Here is a 20,391-nt window from a genome sequence, read left to right as displayed (position 1 = left end):
TTGTAAAAGCCCTGCACAGATTGAAAAATCAATTTGCTCTGGTGAGTGCAGGACATCAGAGTCTTCCACTGAGCATGGTCCTGTGGGAGCCGGCCTGGCTTCTCCTCCAGAGGGAGCCCGTGCTGTGCTTTCCAGGGAGCCCCTGGGAACTGGGAGCATTTGGAATTCACAGGGAACCCCGACCAGGGGGAGAGGATGATGCATCTGACTCCACTGATAGCAGAAGGCTAATTAATGACTTTGTTATACTATATTATTCTGTATTCTATTACACTGTGTTCCATTGCATCTAAACTGAATCTGCCAAGTGTGGGGGTGTTTGAGGGTCCTCAGGACAAGGGAAGAGATGAGAATCTTGCCTCCATGTTTCAAAGGCTGATTTATTATTTTATGATATTATATTATATTAAAAGAAAATGATATACTAAAACTATACTGAAGAAAGAGAAGAAAGGAGACATCAGAAGGCTAGAAAAGAATGAATAATAAAAACTGCTCAGAGCCTTGACACAGCTGGCTGTGATTGGTCATCAAGTAAAAACAATCCACATGAGCCCAATCCCAGCTGCACCTGTTGCATTCCACAGCAGCAGATAACCATTGGTTACATTTTGTTCCTGAGGCCTCTCAGCCTCTCAGGAGAAAAAATCCTGGCAAAGGTATTTTTCAGAAAAGATGTCAGGGACAGCCAAGCACTCAACCCTGCCCAGAACTGTGCAGTCTGCTGTGGCACAAACACAGGCACAGCAGATGAGATAAGGATATTCTTGGGAAGAATTGTGCCTTGCTTTTCTCTGTGAGGAGGAATGTGGGCTACAGGAGCTGTCCCCTCCAACCTGCCCTGGTGCAGCCCTGCCAGGGGCACCAAGTGCAGATTGCTCACAGCTCATCCAGCCTGGCCTGGGGCACTCAGGGATGGGGGCTGCTCTGGGCTGCCTGCTTCTCTAAGAAATAATGAGGAAAATCCTTCCCCTGCCCTGGGAATCTAAACATTAAAGTCTCTTGAAAAAGCAAATACATCTTTTTTAAAGCATATTCAATTTTTAACTTGTATATGCTTTAAAAGCCTAAGTAGTGACAGCGTAGTGACTTACAGGAACCCACTGAGATTTCAGATTCTGTTTGGTTTTGTTAGGGATTTGCATCTTCTCCACTTTGTTGCAATAATTTGGAAGAAGATGCCTGTGACAATTGAAAAAGTCCTAACCCTTCTCTGTATTCTGTGTTTAGTTCTTCAGTGAATATGAGAAGTTACTTCATTCAGAAAATTACGTGACAAAGAGACAGTCACTTAAGGTAAGGCATTTTTATTTTCTTCTGAAATGCAGAGATTCCCTTTATTTTCAAGGTGAGTTAACTTTATTTGAAATGGCTTCTGTAACAGCCTTGAACAGTATTTATTTTAACTCTTCAGACATTTTAATTCTTGGGATCAGCTAATTTTTTTATTCCAGTTGTTATATATCTTAATGTCTAGCACAGACCAAAGTAATTTCTCTCCCTATGAAAAAATGGCTCCTCAAATTTCTTTATTTTTGTTGATTTTTTTCCTTCAACAAGTCTGGTTACATTTAAATAATTTAACAAAGATTCACATGATGTGCTTAAAGCAATACTGATCTTACATTCAAGTAGGTAAGAAATAGTGAACATAAATGTAATGCAGAGCTTGCAGCAAAGGGGATCCTTGTGGGCAAAATCCTTTTAAACCCTTTAGGTAGCAAAAGAACAGGCAGTATTTCATTTGATATAGTAACCAGTTTTATTGGGTTTTTGAGGTTTTTTAAAGGCATTCTTTCTATGCTGTATAGCTTCTGTATAAGTGGAAAAAATAATGAAGTCATGGGGGAAAAAAATGAAAGACTTCTCTTTGCAATTCATAACAAGGGGGAACAGTGTGATTTTTCACTTTCTGAGGAAAAGGAGAAACTGTGTAGTTGAAATGAGGGGAAAATGTGCACCTGCACATGGAAATTTAGGGCACTTAGTTGTGTTGCTACTTTATCTCCTGTCCACTGGTGCTGCATCACAGAGCCCCACACCACTTCAGGGCTCTGAAAGCATTTATATACCAGTTGATTCTTCTGTTAGTAATTTTTTCATTTTTCATTCTTTTCTGCCTTCAGCTTCTCGGTGAATTGTTACTGGACAGACACAACTTCACAATTATGACAAAGTACATCAGTAAACCTGAAAATCTCAAACTAATGATGAACCTTCTACGAGACAAGAGTCGTAACATTCAGTTTGAGGCCTTCCATGTGTTCAAGGTATGTGACAAAAGCCCACCAGGAACCAGAAGGAATCTGACCAGATGTTGTTTAATTGAGAAAACTGCTTAGCTGAGCCTAAATGGAGCTGACCTTAATGTCTGCTGAGTGATTAAATCAAGGGAGCACTAATGTTTGCTTGCTTATGATCCATCTTTACAAACAGATATCTTGGATATCTTTTGAAAACCATTTAGAAACCACTTAGGGACTTCCATGTGGTTGTCAGAGTAACATCTCTCAGAAACTTTTGGCATTGAATGCATTAAGATAAGGAGGGATGCATGATTCCATACAAAATCCTGGAGTTCAAAAGTGGTTTTGTCACACTGCATGATGTCTGAAAGAGAGCAGTATTTCAGTCAGGTCACCTGGATTGTAATTTGAACATTATGCCAGATGGCTTCTGACTTTGGCAGGAGACAGGCAGCTGAGAGTTATAACTGGAGGTCTAAAACTTTGCAGTGAAGTGTGAGATTGCCATCAGATGCTGCACATGATATGAAACCGTGCATCTGCCATAGAATTTAACCATAAAGTGTCTTCAGTGGTTTCTGCAGAGGCTGTTGAGGCTGGTCACCTCCCACAGACTGCATTTACTTTGGTACTGATCTTCAGCTTATGCCTTGATTAAAAAAAAAAGTAATTTTATTAAAAAACGTGAAGTATTTTGGTGGGATACTGAAATAATTAAAACATAGTTTTAATTGATCATCATCAGTATTTTGGTAGATAATTTCTTTTTTAACTTAACCTTTTGTTTCTCGCTGTTGTGCTCAATGCCTTTTATTTTCTTGCAGGTGTTTGTAGCCAATCCTAACAAGACACAGCCTATATTAGACATCCTTCTAAAGAACCAGACCAAACTTATTGAGTTCCTCAGCAAGTTTCAGAATGACAGGACCGAGGACGAACAATTTAATGATGAGAAGACCTATTTAGTTAAACAGATCAGGGATTTGAAGAGACCAGCACAGCAAGAAGCTTAAAACTCCAATAAACCTTTAAAATATTAAACCCAAATTCAGCATTTGCTGTTAGATATTCAGCATCAGGCACTCTTATCGATTCATGAGGAACATTACTGCTAATCTGCTGTTCAGTGAACGGTTTTTGTTTTTCTCTTTTCATTTTTAGTCCAAGGTGAGAAACATAGCTGCTGCTTTCTTGCACAATGTGGACTTTCTTGATATTTGTGTCATTTCAGAGTTCAAAGACACTGCTTGTTTTAGGAGTCCTGAAAAGAAAGATTCTAGGTTCGTGAAAGCAAACATATAGATACTAGTTTGGTCTAGGAGAGAAGGTATTCATGTAGTTAAGTAACAGGTTGCATGCTTGCAAATCTGAATAAATCTGTATGTTTGCACTTACCTTGTTTGAGATAATGAGCACAATGTGACCTGTGCATACCTGGCACCATAGTATAAGATTATATGCCTTGATTTAAAAAAAAAAAAATGTGCAGTGCTTTATTTGTAATCAAAGGGGAAATGTATCTAAGATGTGAGCTTATTGGGATAAACAGTTGTCTTGCAAATAAACTGATATTGAAACTTAGCAACTTTTAAAAGAGTGAAATCTCAAGGTTCATAAGGAAAATGTATATATGCCTTTCACTGCTTTATAGAATTTTTTTTTGGACATGATTTGATTTTTCTGAAACTTGAGTTGTAAACTTGGAAATATGTTCTAAGGGGTTTTGTTAATTTTACTTTAAAGGTATTTCAGACAGTAGACCTAGCAGTGACATTTTGCATTTCATTTCAACAATGCTTGCTGGTTTCTTTTGTATATAACTCCTAGGCTGCTCATTTCTTTAAAATATGATTTAATTTGTACAGCAGAGGAATGTTATTGTATTAGTCTGTAACTATTACCTAATATTGAGTTTTGCAAAATGAATGCTCATGTAATTGAATACTTCAGATCACATGGAAATGCTGATTTAACAATCTTAAGTACTGCAGCATTTAAAAGGAAACAAACACCCAAACCCAAACAAATCCTTTGTATTCACGTATCTAATGGGGTGCCATCAATTAGGGTAGGCTGGACCAGAGAACTGGAACCCTTTCTGCTCTGTTCTGACCAGATAATATTGGCCTTATTTAATTACACTAGCATTGTGCTCACCAGCTCTGCAAATGGCAAGGATTATGCTCAATTAATATTGATTCCTCTGACTTCTGGGGAGCCTGCAGTGCATCATTTCTGACAGGAAATAACTCAGTACAATAGTTGTGTGAGTGATTTCATTCCCTCCAACCTCAAGAAGCAATTCCATAGGTGTCCTAGGATAACAAAATGATCTCATTTTTGTTGATTTTGTTCTTTATTGCTGCAAACTATCAGTATTTATAAAAACAGAAAACCCAACTGATTTTGCACCATGTTTTTGTTACTGTGACCATACAAAAGGAATCTACTAAATATAGCTAAATGATGTTATTAAAATTGTATCTATCCATCATATAGTAACGCTGAGATCACAACCAAGCAAAAACTCGTGGATTGGGGTCTGGAAGTTCCAATTCTGCATGACTGAATGATTGTGAATGCTACAGAAAATGTTTCTTGCTTCCTGTCCTCTGCCCATTTGAAATATTTCACAATCAGTGACGTTTGAGCTGATTTGAAAGCCTTCACAAGGAAAATCCCAGAGCTCCAGAAAATTGAGTGTTTTCACTCAGTTGGTTAATACTGCTCTTAACATTAAAATTGGTCTTTTAAAGGTTCTTAATATGTCCTTTGGAAACAGAATCACTTTGCTTACAGGAAAGAAAATAGCTGACTCTTCCCAGAGATGCCAGGCAGAGCTGGCATGAGGTGGTGTTGTAGCTCAGTACTAACTGTCTGTTATATTTTGGTTTATCATAGCTGAGTGGAGGAAACATTATTTGCCAAGTTACTCACCATAACATGTAAGGCTTCCTCTTTAGAAAGATGTAGATGTGCTAAAGATTTCTATGTGTAAAGAAGTGAAAACATTTGGACTGGGATAGAGGTTTCTCTATAGTAGGCCTTGGAATCAATGGCTATGGTGACTTTTTTAATATGTGGAAACATTTGAATGTTGGCTTTCGAAAAGAAGTTGTATTTAAATTAAAGCTCCTTCGATGTGCTGTTCATATTAAAAAACTTGTTCTGGAAGTGGTTTCTTATCTGCTTGAAGGCTTAAGGGTATTACTAAAACATATTTAAATGCAAGCTTTTTTTTGGTTTTTGTTTTGGTTTCTTTTTTTTTTTTTTTATAATAATAAGAGATGTATACAATTGTAATTCTATTTCCGTGGTAGCATTTCATTTCTCCTGAGGAAAATGTTTCGTACCCAAAAAATCTGGCTGGCCCCATAATTTAAATTAAAATAAAATTTTGAAGAAAAACGTGTGTTCTTTACTGTATTACTGAAGAGGATCAGTTTCTTGTGCATGTGTATCAGGTCTCCCTTATTGCCTTAGAGTGGCTCAGCTTTCTTCCTTTCAAATACAAAATCATTTTAAGTCATGAGAAACTCTGGCTCGCACAAACATTTTTAAAGAATTAAGACAAAGTGCTGTATTAAAGATGCAATCAATTTTAATTCATTTTTGGTAGCCTCCCTTGCCTTGTTGTGTTATTATTGCTGATTCTATTTCTTTTTGGCAAGGGCAAAGAGGAGATGCTGTTTCCTGTATCCTGGCTGGAGACAGGCCCTGATAAGGTTGGTTGATAAATTTTTGGCCCTTCACTTCTCTCTGATTTTCAGGAGCCGAGTCTGTAATTGGTCATCGGGGTCTCCTGGCTGCCTCTGGAGCTGCTGTCACAGGTAATGTGTTTGCCCCAGCTCATGCACTGTGGCAAACATCAGGAGACTTTGTGTTTTAAACAGCATTCAGGAGCTCTTGGTGCAGGTTCTGCAAGTGGTTTTGTTCAGCAACATTCCTGAACAGGAAGTTGCCCTTCAGAACATAATTAACTTTGCAGACAGAAATATTTGGTCTTTGGTAGCACCCAGCAGAGACCACAGCTGTTTGAGCCTCTGTAGAAAATGTTGGCATTTCTCTCCTCACAGACAGGAAGATCCCAGATTGCAGGGGTAATTAGTACAGCTAGTCAGACAAATGGCAAATGTTAATTGAGTGGACAAGTCGGGCACTTGATGAGGTGATTGAAACGGCCCTGGTGGGAGGAAGCACATGAAATGCAAGGAGGTGTTGCCCTGACTGGTTGAAATTTGCTTTCCCCACAGAGGTGATGAGCAGGACCTGCCCTCTGAGCTGGCACCTCCGGGAGCCCGAGCAGGAGCTGTCCTTGGAGCTGTGGGATCACCCTGGGACAAAGCTGCTCTCTGTGAGTCTCCCTCTGTTATTCTGAGTTATTCCCTGCAGGCAACTTCATCAGCTTTCCTTCTGCTTTTTCCCCTTCTCCCTCCCCCTTGCTGGCTGCTGTGTTGAATTATTTCCCTGCCTGTGCTGCTTTTCCCCCCATCCATGGCTGTTCACTGGTGCCATCTCTTTGGGTGCAGTGCTTTTATTTTCTGTTACCTTTGTGGTTATTTCTCTGATTCATGTGTATTCCTTTCCCCAAAGGGTTTGGCCTTTGTCAGACAGTTTTAAGTGCTGTTTATTTTAGCTTTCCAGCACATTGCAATTCAAGGTGATGGTCAGTATCATAATGAGGGAAATGTTACCCTGTTCTTTCACATGTTACCTCCTTAAATCATTGTCTAGCTTCATCTGAGCACACTGAACTTGTGAAAAGTTGCTTCTGGCATATATCATCTGTATTTACAAGTGTACCAGGGCAGATCCAGTTCAAATCCCACGTGACTAGAGGCAGGTCAAAACATCCCAAAAATCACAACCTGGAAAAATGCTGAAAGGAGAGAGCAGTGGTATGCATCAATTTATTGCATTCTTTGAAGGAAATTGGCTGTTTCATGAGAGAAGAATGATGCAGAGGGATACTACCTGCAAGAGCATGGAGTGACAGGACAAAGGGGAATAGCTTTCAACTGAAAGAGGGCAGGTTTGGATTAGATAGTAGGAATTTTTTTATTGTAAGGGTGGTAAGGCAGTGGTACAGGTTGCCCAGAGAAGTTGTGGATGCCCCATCCCTGGATGGAGGATGCTTAGGGTCAGTGATAGGGCCAGTATGAATAGGACTATGTTTATTACTTTTCTCTAGGCTTAAACCAGATTCTAAGGATTGGAAGTCGATTGTAATTAATATTCTAGAAGAGTAAGATCCTCAGCAGTGGATAGAAATGTAGAGGAATAATCATACAACGTCTACAAAGTGTCAGTATCAGGCAGCTGCTTCAAATCCAAAGTGGTGATTTGATGGGGGTGGTAACTGGGCAAAAAGTGGTAACTGGGCTAAAAGTGGTAACTGGGCTAAAATTGGTAACTGGGCTAAAAGTGGTAACTGGGCTAATGGAAGGAGTCCCTGCCCATGTGGGGGCTGGACTGAGATGATCTTTGAAGTCCCTTCCAACCCAGACCATTCTGTGGTCCTCTGTGTTCTGCTTCCTGTTTTGAAATATCTGCTGATGCACCTCTCTTTAAAAAACGCCACCACAAAAGCCCAAGTTATACAGCCAGCTTAGATTTTTGGTGAGTGTATTGTATTCACAACAAAAAAGAAAGGCAAGCTCTTTTTTAGAGGTCTCCTGTTGGAGATTCTGATTTGCACAAGTCAGGATATTTTGTTTCCTTGCTCAGAAACGCCCTGGCCAGAGCTGATACCCTCATTTTCCATAAAGGGACCCTTAAGGCTGAAGGTTTTCCATTGCAGGAGAGTTTTGCAGCTGGGCTGTGCTGGGGCTGTGTAATCCAGAATGCAGGATTATGTGCACCAAACCAGGGTGTCCCATGGCTGGAGGTGACAGCACCTGGGTGCCACTGGCCTAAGGTGTTCCTGATGCTGGCAGCACTGCAGAATTCACCTGGAGGCTATGTTTGGAATGAGGGAACATATCAACAGTGTGCAGTAATAGAAAGATACAATTTAGATATGTTTTAGTGGGATATGTTTAGAAAAAAAAGAAAATAAATGATTGCAGTTGTCTGTTGTCCTTGCTGAAATTAAATAATCAGTAGGTGTTTTTCCACTTCTTCCCTTGCAAATTCCTTGTGCTGAGCTGTCATGGAGGATCCCATTAAGAGTTCTTTTTTCCTCTTATGGCAGCCTTTGGGAATGTGCCTCACATCCCACCAAGGAGAAACTCAGGGTACTAAAAATGTGAGTGTTGCTTAACAAGGTTCTACAATTCAAAAATGTTGAACTGAATTTAATATGCTTAGTGTTATTCAGAGACTTGAAGGAAGGATTAGGTTTGCATTTATTTGAGCATAAAACAAGAATAAAAGCTATATAGGTTTCTTAGATCTGTTTTAAGAATGTTGTCTAGTGCAACATTAATAAATAAGCCTTTGTAACTATAATTCAGGGCATCTAAATAAGGCATGCAGTGTTGAACAGTTTAAACAACTGTTTAAACTGTTAAACTGTTTAAACTGAGGCTAGCCAAGCTCCTGGCCTCAGGTCTTTAACAGCATCTCCAGATTGTATGGAATTAAAAGAAAAAGTGACATTTTGAGAAATCAGACTGTAATTCAGGTTTCTGGGCATCCAGACAGATTGAGAAATACAGTGTGGAGAGAGTAAAAACCTGCAAAGGTTCACCTGGCTGTGAAGCTTCAGCCTGCAGCTGCTGAATTTCTCACCTTCCATCTCTGGAATTACAGAGTGCTGGGTTGTGCCAGCTAACATCCACATTATGTGGAAACAGCATTTAAGGATTTACAATAATTCTCCTTTTCTAAAACATTCTTTTCCCTAGCAATTGTGTCCTGAATTGGGAGAACAGTCCCACAAACCCAGTATGGGCCGAGCAGGGTTTTCCTGTTTCTGCAGGGGGGAAATCCTTTGGGCTGAAGTTGGTGGTGCTGCACATGCTGCAGGTTTGAGGAGCCCTTACAACACACAGAGCTGCAGGTGAGGGCTGATCTTGGCTGTAAATCATACAGAGGGATGTTCTAGAAGGACAAAAAACACAGATAAAGCAAACATAGCAGGGATAGTTACAGACCTATGGAACAGTGTAAGATGAGTTCACTGGAGCTTGTCAGTAGCTTGAAAATATCTATTATGTAATTTAAAAAGTGATTTTTGTTGCAATCCTAGGTTCAAGGCCATCAGAATGCAATATGTGAATATGCTGCACTCTATACAGGCAGGCTTGGAATTTTGGCTTCAGTTCATCTAATTTAAAAAACAGGTACTTGACAAGCACCAAAGTGTGAAAAAGCTATGATGGGCAGATGCTGAAAGTGTTCTTGATTCTTGGTGTGACTTGGGAAGCAGGAACCCAGCTTGCACATTTCTAATGCCAGTCTTTGGCTTGTGTGTTCACCAAGTTTGGGTGAAACCTGCAGGTGGAAGGGGAGAGACGTGGTGAGAAAAATGAAAATGTTAAAATACTACACAAGTCATTCCTTACTGCTGCTTTGCAATTTTAAAAGGTTTTCCATTTATATCTTTGATACAAGAGTAACCTGAAAGCTAACTTTGGGATAATTGAATTTTTTGTGCAGAAACTTCTAAGAGAGCATTAAGTTATGAGTTATTTCTTTTAGCTGAATGTTTCTTCTGAGCAATGCTTTTTCTGTCAGCCTTGATGGTGTAAATTATGTGACTTGACTGTGCATGGCAGGTTGGTAATTAGTAACATTTAGTGTCATGTTTGTGGGGTGCTCTGCTCTAAGGTTCATATGGGAAAATTCGTGGCTACAGTGAGTCATTGTCAATTTTAGACATCCCAGTTTCAAAAAGAAAGTCTTATTTTACTAATAAAGGTGTGCAGAACCTAGGAGTTGGTAATGCTTGCATTGATCAGTGCAATGCTGATGGTTTTTCACAATGAGCAGCAGACTCAAGTCTGGTTTTGACAAACACCTGTCAGGCAGGTGAGAGCCCAGTGCTGGGTTTGGCTGTGGGTTTGGCTGTGGGTTTGGCTGTGGGTTTGGCTGTGGGCTTGGCTCTTTGCCCCCAGCTCTGGAGGCTCTGCAGCTCCCAGGAGGAGAAGGTTGAGCTCCAGCTGCCCCAAGCTGTGCAGGCTGACCTGATGGCTCCTGCCTCATGCCACAGATGAGCTCAAACCTGCAGGACACAGAGCCTGGAGCAGGACACAGAGCCTGGAGCAGGACACAGAGCCTGGAGCAGGACACAGAGCCTGGAGCAGGACAGGGCACTGAAGCACTGAAGGCTGAGCAAAGATGCAGTTCTGCAGCAGAGCAGCAGCTTTGTGTTACCTGTCCTTGACTCCTTTGTGTGCTCAGCCTCATCAGCTGTTTCTGCTCTGGGGATGTAAGATGGTTTAAACCTTTAGCTCTTCTTTTGATGCTCCTACACCTTGCTTCTCAACTTCCAAGTCCATCAAGGATATTTTCTGCACTTCTGTTTTCTGTTAGTTAATCTCTCTCTTACTGAGTCTGATTCTACACTTAGAAAATCCCAATCCTCTTGGCAAATCACATCTTTCACTCTTGCCCTTCTCTTCTGATTTCTGCCAGTTGTCTTTTCAGCTCATTTTTCAAGGGGTTCTTTGTATTTTTGAGGAACTGTTCTGTAATTGCCTGTAAGAAGTGCAGTCATTTGTCTGATCATTTTTATTCTGGGTGTAAAGAGTTTATCATCCAGTATCATTGCTGCAGGTAACAAGATCTCCTGTAGGAAATGCTACTTGTATGTTATCAGAACATAGAGTGAGAGCAGATCCCAGGTGCTGCACGTGTGGGGCTCAGCCCTGTCTGGCACATGGGGATGAGGAGAGGGCTGGGAGCAGCAGTGGCACAGTTTGACCAAGGGCCCCTTTGCTTTGACAGGTTTGGTGTGTGGCTGGTGCCAGGCAGTGCTGGTGCTCTCCACACCCCCACAGAGCTGTGTGGGGCACTCAGTGCCTGCAGCTGATAACAGATTGATAAAGCAGCCAGTGCTTTAGGAACTCTGCTTGCTGCCCTGTTTGTATGAGCACTCAGCTCTGGCTTCTGAGGGCAGGGATGGGCTCTGTCAGGGACATTTGCAGCCTTCTGGGCTGTAGGGGGTGGCTGGGACAGTGTCCCCTGATGTCAGGCCAGCTGGCAGGTCAGACAGTGCCAGTGTCACCCTGTGACAGAGATCACATCACTGATACTCTTCTCTCAGCCCATTAGTTCCAGCCCTTTCTGCTGCAGCTGTTGGATGCCCCGTGCTGCCAGCAGCAGTGGCAGTGTCAGAGTGACCTCTGTCCCCATGGCCCTGGTCAGAGTGACCCTTGCAGCTCCCATGCAGCTCCAGTGCATCAGCCAGAGCCTGCAGTGCTGCCTGCCTGATTGCTCAGCACTCTCAGGGAGAGCAAAGGCAAATCCAGCAGTGTTTGAGTTGCTCCAGCAGAGGGACAAAGGAGCTCCAAGAGTTCCCCAAACTCAAGGGCTCCACAAGGGCTGTGCCCAGGACTGACCTGCACCTGCCCTGGAGGGCACTGAGGGTGGCAGCTGTGTCACTGTTAGCTGCTGCTTGCTAGGAGCTGCTTTTGTGCCAGCATGTGACACCTCTCAGCCTTTCCCCCTGGCACAGTTCAGAGCTGGCTGAAGGCTGCTGGGAATGAATCAGTGCTGCCCAAAAGCTCTGCTTCCTTCAGAGCCTTCCTGCAGCTGCTGAACTGCTGGACATGTGTGGTCTGCAGTGTCTCGTTCATGGTGCAGGGAGGTGCTGCTTTATTTGAAGGGGAGTGAAGAAAGAAGTTCATAGACCAGGGAACAGAAGTCCAGTGACAGCCAGAAGATGTTACTTTGAATGTCCTTATCCTGCTGTGTGGCCTTTCACTTCTGGAGGCAGAAGGTAAGTGAGAAGGTCCCTACCCAGACAGAGTACAGGAAGCTCTGATCTGAGGTTCTCCACACTTCAGAGAAGGCTCCAAAGTGGGCAGTTTTCCATCTCTTTTTGCCCCTAGAGCAGCAAAGTCACAGAACCAGATCTGGGTCACGCACTGGTTGTCCATGGTGAGAGCAGATTCAGGTTTGGGATCTGTTTCCTTGGTGTTTATCTGCATATTGTGGCCTGAGCCAGAGCCCACTGAAACAGGGAAAGAAGATTACTGCTGGCTTGACAGTCCAGACACTCCAGATCTCAGGGCATTCCTGATGGGACTGGGAGGGCAGAGGAGGGGCCTCCTTTTAGACAAGTATGAGAGGTTGTGTGGTTTTGTTTTTAAACAAAAAGAAACAAATGAAAACCAAGCTTTGGGAGCATTTTCAGCTGTAGGAGAAACTTCTGTTGGAGGGGCAAAGGACTGGAGAGCATCAATGGATTTGTCTCCCATTCAGGTTCTTGGTGGGAAGCAGCACTGGCTGCACAGGTGTGGTGGGCACAGTCTGTGCCCCTTTTGTGGGGTGAGGGCAGCCAGGCAGGGAGGGGACAGCTCCAGTGTGGAGCTGCTCAGGGGCAGCAGCAGCTTGGCACTGAGGAGTGTTACAGACACCTTTTATGGAAAAGCCTTTCCTTGGGATTTTTCCTCCTGAGAAGCTGAGAGGCCTCAGGAACAAAATGTAACCAATGGTTATCTGCTGCTGTGGAATGCAACAGGTGCAGCTGGGATTGGGCTCATGGGGTTGTTTCTAATTAATGGCCAATCACACCCAGCTGGCTCGGACTCTCTGTCCCAGACACAAGCTTCTGTTATTCATTCCTTCTTTTTCTATTCTTAGCCAGCCTTCTGATGAAATGCTTCCTTCTATTCTTTTAGTATGATTTTAATATAATATATATCATAAAATAATAAATCAAGCCTTCTGAAACATGGAGTCAGATCCTCATCTCTTCCCTCATCCTCAGACCCCTGCGAACGCTGTCACAGGGTGGCACCTGGGGTATGAGGGGTGAGGAAAGAGGGTGGGAGCTGGGAGGGAACAGGGATGCAAGAGTGGAGGCAGTGTTTCCAGCAGAGAAGAAAAGGTCTGGAGGTGGAAATGCTCAGAAAGCAGCTGGGGGTTACTGGAAGTGCCTCCCCCCTCACTGCAGAACCTGTCTGGGTCTGTGTCTCAGTGCTGGAGATGCTGCATGGGGCTCTGGAACCCTGCTGTGTAACCGGGCCATTGTCACCCCTGCCCTGCCCTGCCCTGCCCTGCACTGTGACACTCGTGGCTGTCAGAAATCAGCGGTCACACGGGGCCCTCTGAAAATTGCACTCACAGCCCCCTCTTTGTCTGAGGCTGGACTGTCTCCACCAGAAAATATCCAAAATTCATGTGGATCACCTGGGGCATTGAGCACTTTGGTTAGTCCAGGTCAATTCAAAATGAAATACTATCTTTTGATCCTCTTTGCAAACAAACCTTTTCAATTTTTTTTTTGCAGAAACAACCTTTCTTTTTCCCCTCATGGAAAATTCCTGTTTTCTCAGAAACAGAAAATCTCCCCTATGGAAAATTTCCAGTGAGCTCCAATTCTAAACCTTGATGCCAGAAAACATCTAGCAGGCATTAGCAGAGGGTGACTCAGGGTGTAATGTATCATTTAATTCTGACTAGGGCAACATAGCCACAGGAATTGGAGAACACAGGCAGGCTCTCAGCATCCCTAACTCAATATTCAGTAGGCAATCCACCAAAACCACATATGCAGAACAGGGAAAAAGTGTTACAATAACACTTCAGGATTGAAAGCTCAGATCTACCCTGAGAAAGAAACTGGGAAACTGTCATCAGATGCACCATCTCTGCTTCCTCTTGCTGACTTCCAAATCCAACATGTTTGTGTTACAAGAAGATGCTTTTCTTTTTTATTTTTATGTTTTTAGCAGACAGTTTCACCACCCAAGGGTCTGAGAGGTTTCCTGCTCCTACAGAGCAGTAAAGAAAATCATCTTGTAGGCACATATTGTAGGTACAACAGACTTGGAGTTGGTTCTGTTGTTGCACAAGAAGTGATCTCCAGTCCTTGTCCAACAGCTCTGCTGCTGCTTTCCTACCCAGAAAAGAGAGCAGCTGGCTCAGGAAGTATTTTTCCCTTCAGCAGGAAAGGGGTGTGGGATACAAGTCTGTTTCAGAAGGTAACTTAGACCCTATTCACCATGACACAAAGGCAATGAAAAGGTGGTTTATTTATCGCTATTTTTATTTATCACTAATTTCACTTTGAGTATGAAGGGCAGGTTTCTTCTGCCCAAACACAGCTGTGATTTTTTGGGGGCACATGTTTTTTTTTTAATTAAACCATTAGTAATTTAAGGATGTTAACTTTTTTTTCTATTCTACAAGTATTTGTTGCAACTGAACTAAATTTGGTTTGGTTTTTGAATCTTCAAACTTTTTGATTTTTATCTGCAACCTTAAGAATTCAGTGCAAGATGGGCACAAACCAAATGTCCTTACCAATGTACTTGATCCTGACTTGTGCATGTCTTTGATGCTGTTTGCCTCAGAGCCTTCTAGTCAAGGCAAGACTTGAATTTTTAATGTAAAAAAGAAGCAGGAGCAAAAAAAAATCCTTTTAGAATAAGAGAGAACTACTGAAAAACCTCTTTAATGTCCTCTATGCATTATAAAAAGGGAAAAAATAATCCAAAGGTTCTTTGCCCCCTGCCTTTGAAGGTCTCCTTTCATGATCTCTTCAAGCAGTTCTCTCCTGGTTTTTTGGGTTTTCTCTAGTGTGAGCCTTCCCCCCACAGACACAGATGAATAACATTTCTCTTGTTTGTCATTATGGAAAAGAGAAAGCTTTACATTCCTGCCTCTCAGCTGCCATCTTGAGCTGCTCTTTGCACTTTGCAGCAACAGACAAAATCCTGCTGCCTTCTCCTGCTGCAGTCTTGGGTTTGAGAGTGATAAGAGTGAAAGTCAAGATGGGATTACAGCATTTAGGACCCATTTAGTTTCTCAGGGGCATGGAGTTGGAAACAACTGAGTGTTCCAGTGCTCCTGCAGGAAAGACCAGTGAGATGTTTCATGAGGAAGTTTTCTTTCTGCACAGTTGAGCATGCTTGCAACCTCATCATGGCAAGAGTTCCACCTGAGCAGCTGTTGGCAGTTCTGCAAAGTTCACCTAGCCTGTTATCTTTTCTAAATGTATAAATGTAACTAGGATTTGGGAAAGAAAAAATGTGAAAAGTAATGGGAAGTTAAGTCATGCAGGATGATACACAAGGTCGGAGTGTTCCTTGTTTATCTTGTATCTCTACACTGAGTGCACTATTGCACAATGTCACAAGGGCTGGATATTTTCTTCAGTGTAGTGATGCATTTTAATTAAATTCACTGCTTAACGTGCAGTTATTCATTAAAGTTGTGAAAGGCATCCTGACCTTGGATACCCAATCCTCTGAAGAGGACTGCTAAGGATATGAACTAAATAAACATTTTTTAATATTATTCACAGACAAGAAACATGGAGAGCTTCTTGAGCAGTTGACTGCATCCATGTGTTCTGTTCACCTTGCTAGTCCCTCTGCAATTTCCAGGTCACACTGTTGCCTATCTGACATCAGCAAATCAAGGCAGGTATGTCCCCCTCTGACAGAGGCTGGACTTTGGCTCGTGTACTGAGGCTGAGCCTCAGCCCCAGGCAGCTCCAGCCTCTGCAGGGACAGGGTGGGAGCCCCTGGGCACTCCTGGATCACCTCTGAAGGGAGTTTTCATGAGGAAAGCAAGCAGATAAAAAAGCTCTGCAAAATTCAAGCTGCATCTGTCAAGAACAAAGAATGTACAGTTCTCAGCTAACAATAAAACATTTATTCGTTTCCATTCTCCTATTTTTTTGTTTTCCAGTGCTCAAGTGTTCTCTGTGTTGAGGTTGAATCTTTCAGGCCCCAGTAGATGTCTTCCCTGGAACACAGAGGCCCTGTTTTTCCCTAGAATCTTCTGCCCTTGTCTAGCCTCAGTGTAAAATACCCTTTGCTGCAGAAATGCATTTCTTACTTCTCTCATCTGCCCAGTGTTCCTTTCTTTCTGAAATGTTTTCTTTTATATTCTCAGATCCAGCACTATGACTTTGATCTTGTTTTCTTTTGCTGGTGTTATCCCATCATCAGCCAGTGAGAGACAGAGAAGAAAACTGGCTTTATCAGGAAGACAGTTATTCTTTTCTTCTCCAGGATTACAAAGGGCTTGGCTTCTCATGGTCTTTACTCAACCTGTGCATGGATAAGCAGGTAAAGGACACCACTGTCTGCTGAGCACAAGGAACAGGGGGCAATAGGCAGTGAAAGATGAGCAAAAGACAAGGAAGCAAACAAGGAATTAGGTTTCAAACAAATCAATTCGACTGAAGAAGTTTCCCCACCTCCTGAATTGTCAGTGAAGCTGCAACAGCTCAGTCTACTTTGACAATTTAAACTGCAGCCCCAAATCTGAGTGTGTTTCAATGAGGGTAAAGGCTTGGAAAGGTAGGACATGTTTTTTGGCTCTGCCAGGATAATGTGATCTGCTGGTGCCTAGGAAGTGGTGATCAAAGAAAGGCTGGGGGAGGTTGCAGGTGTCTGCTGGTAAGTGAGGTGAGGGCTGTGTAAAGGTCAGAGTGCTCTGTTGATAAGGGGATGCACTGAAAGGGCACCAGAACCACAGAGGGCTTCCTGTGCCATTACAGCAGGTGCTGTGTGAAGCTGAGAGAATAGCTGAACAAAGCAAACCACAAGGATGGCAGGATATTTAAAGCAAAATGGGAAATAATGAGTCATCCCTATTTATCAAAGGGCAGGAAAAGAGATTTCTGTCTCGGGTAATTTCTCGATGGGATATAAAGGCAGCTTTTAACAAAAGGGGGGAAAAAAATCTTCATTCCATTTAATTTCCTTTAGCCCAAGCAACCAAAATCCCTTTAGACTACAGAAGCTACCAATTATGTAGTACTGTTAGGGAAAAAAGTCAGTATTTTCCAGGAGTCTGGAGTTGAATCTGTCCCTGTAATCAGTGATGTGTTGCTTGGTTGTAAACAAACACATCTCTACTCAGGAGTGTTCCTCAGATACCCAGAGTTAAACAGCATCAGTGCAACATTAGAGAAACATCTTACTTGGAACAGATAATTCCCATTGAATAAGTAAGGTATTGATTTGGGAATTTTTTGGATTTGGTGTTCCTTGTTGAAAGTTTGGCTTCCCAAAAGTCATGGTTCCTTGGGGGGAGACCTTGCCAATGCCTCCAGACATTGCTTCAGGCCCTCTGCTACGTTCAGTGGACTCTGGCCATCAGAAGCTTTTCCAAAGAGCTTTCAGGCAAGTTGCTACTTGTTATTCTGGTAGTAAATCAGGTTACACATGTGGGTTGCCTCAAGTGGCCAGCACTTCCACAGGTGCTGCTGTCAGAAATAATCCTCCTTAGCAAGGCAGGCTGGTGCTGTGAGGAGAGTCACCCCTCCTGCAGACTGTCCATATGCTCTGCTGCTGCCCATCTGTTGGTATGAGGAGAACCTTCCAAGGAATGGGGAGGCTGCAAACAGTGTGCACAGTGTGAGGCTGTGTGTAGGGATAGGTTAATGCTGATATCACTGCTGCTTGGTCACCTAGGTGATGGATCTGGCTGCTATAGTAACCTGCAGCCTGCATTGCTCATCAAATACAAATTTTTACAAATAGGATTGGTTTTAGGTGCTCTTGCCCTGTCTGTTGCCCTTTTAAAATTTTTACGTGGGTTGTGAGATGAGACTTTGGAGTACAGGTTTTATTGTCTGTTTTTTCCTTGAAATTGTGTCCTGGAAAACACATGATGTTTATGCTCAAACATTGAACTTAGGATAGAGATGTTTGAAAAAATAAAGACATGCTATTGCTCTTCACCTTCTGAAGTCTTGCCTCTTAGGCCCATCCTTCACTATGGAAGATGATGTTTCAGAGGAGCTAGAGCCAATTAAAAAAATAAAATAAAAAAAATATTAATATATGCTAATATGCTAGGTATTCACAAGGGCTTCTCACATTCTTTTGCCAGCATGCAAAGATGTGCCAGGGTCATGTCTGGGATGTGGATATTCTGTGTATGGCCTGTGCTGTGGGCACTGCAGCATCTCTCTTGGCCCAGAAAAGAAGGAATTTTAATCCATACAGTGCTTTCAGCTCATGGATGGTGCAGTGTGTTCATCCAGGGATCCCCTGAAATGCTGCTGGGTGGGAGATGTTCATGGGGTCATATTATGGGGTGTCTGCCTGAGATCTGGGGAAGATGGGCCAGCAGTCAGGAGGGCACAGAGTGGGAGAGCAGCTCCTAACAAGAGTGTGAGTTTTTCTTTTTGATCACTGTGAAGGAGTTTGGGTGTGTGTTCTCAGGAGTCCCACACTGTGTTAACTTTTCCACTTGGACAATATTGGTAGTAGGAGATTTTAGAATTCTTATATATTTGTAAGTATAGGAATTAAAAAATAAGCATTTATTATATATATTTATTTCCTATATATCTTTAATTCCTTAAATCAAGAGATTTTTAAGTTCCTCTTGGCAGAGAAGAACGGGACAAGGGAGAGTATGTCATTGTGACTTGTGGAGGGACAAATTGGCATATCCTTCGCAATGTGACCTGACTGAACAGATTTTCTGCTTTCTGGAAAATTTTACAAGGTATAAACAAAAATCTGGAAAAACACTGATGAAATCAAACCCAGAAGTGATTAAAAATGAGGCTGCCAACTTTCTGTCTCACAAAGGGCACTGCAGATTTACCGTGAAGGCAGAGCAAGGCCGACATGTGCACCCCAGGACTACACCAAGACAAATCTCAATATAAATGGGGAGCCACAACATACAGCAGCCCATTTCTTAGAGGCAAATTTGTGGCAATACCCCAAAGAGTTACCCCAATCCTGTCTGAAACATTCAGGAGAGTGTTCTGGTGTCCCACCCTGCAGGACTGAAACTGCTTTGCCTGCCCTTGGCACAACCAACTGTGCAGCTGTTGCTGCAGCTGTGTTGGGTGTTTTGAAAAAGCACAAGAGGAATATCTGTTCATGGCACTCCAGCTGTAATAGCAACCTGAAAATATTGAATATTGCCTCTGGGCAGCGACAAGACTCTGACTGCTCTGCAGACCAGTGTCTTTGCTGGCAGAACAGGCACGAGCTGTGTCCATATGATCTGCCAGCTGATGGCTTCTCGAGTGTGGGATGGAAGTGGAATGCACATTCCCAGGAACAGGGCTGGCTGGTGGGCAGGGATACACTTTGGTAGGCCTTGAAGACAAAAACCCAGGGAAAGGAAGCTGCCACTAAAGGGTGCTCTGTGCATGAAGTCATCTGGATTTGCTATGCCTACAGTCCAAAGAGAGGGTGGCTGCAGAAAGGTTGTGCTGTAGTTTGGGCATTTGCTGGTGAACTGGGGCATCTACTTCTGATTTGGGCTGCCCTCATTGCTTGGCAGAAAGCTGTCAAGCAGTGTAGGGGACACAAAGAGAGTGTGGGGAGCTTGTTCCAGCTGTGTGAGCACTGGGCCCATGTAATCAGCTGCATTAGAACTAACCCAAGTGTATTTTCCCTTGCTTGTCCATTGGCACTATTGACTTCTAAATGTGCTGGAGTCTAAGTTGACCCCATGAGCCTCTTCTAATCAATGGGCAGCTCTCCTCCATGGCACATGCCAGTTTTCAAAGAAACAACATCACTGAACATCATCATAGATGTTATCTTCATTCCCTGTCCCTGAGGCCTTCTGAACAGGAGCATGGCAATTACTGGATGTAATTTAATTTGCTTGCTTTGGCTTTTATTTCATTTGGGCTGTGAAGCAGAGGATTCTTACACAGCAAGGTTAGATCAGTTCTGCTGACTTCAGGCTTGCTTGAATTTGTAAAACATGTGCTGATGCTGTGAACAGGAGTGGTTCTGTCTCTCACTGCAAACTCCTTGTCAGCTGTGCAATGCTGAAATTTGTTTGGTATTAACTCAGTTATGGGTATGATGGGATGTCAAATGCTGCTGAGGGGGTGGCAGGTTCCTTCCACATCACCTGATCTGCAGCAGTTTGGGGTGTGACAAAGCAGGTTTGTTTGTTTGTTTGTTTGTTTGTTTGTTTGTTTGTTTGTTGAACAACAAAAGGGTTGTTCACTGAGTCACCCTCCCAAAGAAGTCAAACCTGAGGATGTCCAAGCAGGTGTTTGCCTTGTGTCCCCAGTGGCACACTT

General features: G+C 42.9%; 1 protein-coding gene across 1 annotated transcript in view; it reads left to right on the top strand.

Annotated features, from left to right (window-relative positions):
- The window catches only part of CAB39 (calcium binding protein 39), a 44,642-nt gene extending 38,988 nt beyond the window's left edge, over positions 1–5,654 (top strand). Inside the window, exons 7-9 of the mRNA XM_036388886.2 lie at positions 1,231–1,296; positions 2,127–2,270; positions 3,071–5,654. Of these exons, the coding sequence (XP_036244779.1) occupies positions 1,231–1,296; positions 2,127–2,270; positions 3,071–3,259 (399 nt within the window). The 3' untranslated portion in view covers positions 3,260–5,654. The remainder of the gene's footprint in view (positions 1–1,230; positions 1,297–2,126; positions 2,271–3,070) is intronic.
- Positions 5,655–20,391: the final 14,737 nt, after the last annotated feature.

The sequence above is a fragment of the Molothrus ater genome, chromosome 10 (assembly GCF_012460135.2).
Source record: "Molothrus ater isolate BHLD 08-10-18 breed brown headed cowbird chromosome 10, BPBGC_Mater_1.1, whole genome shotgun sequence".
Lineage (NCBI taxonomy): Eukaryota > Metazoa > Chordata > Aves > Passeriformes > Icteridae > Molothrus > Molothrus ater.
This window is presented reverse-complemented; position numbering and strand designations above follow the sequence as displayed.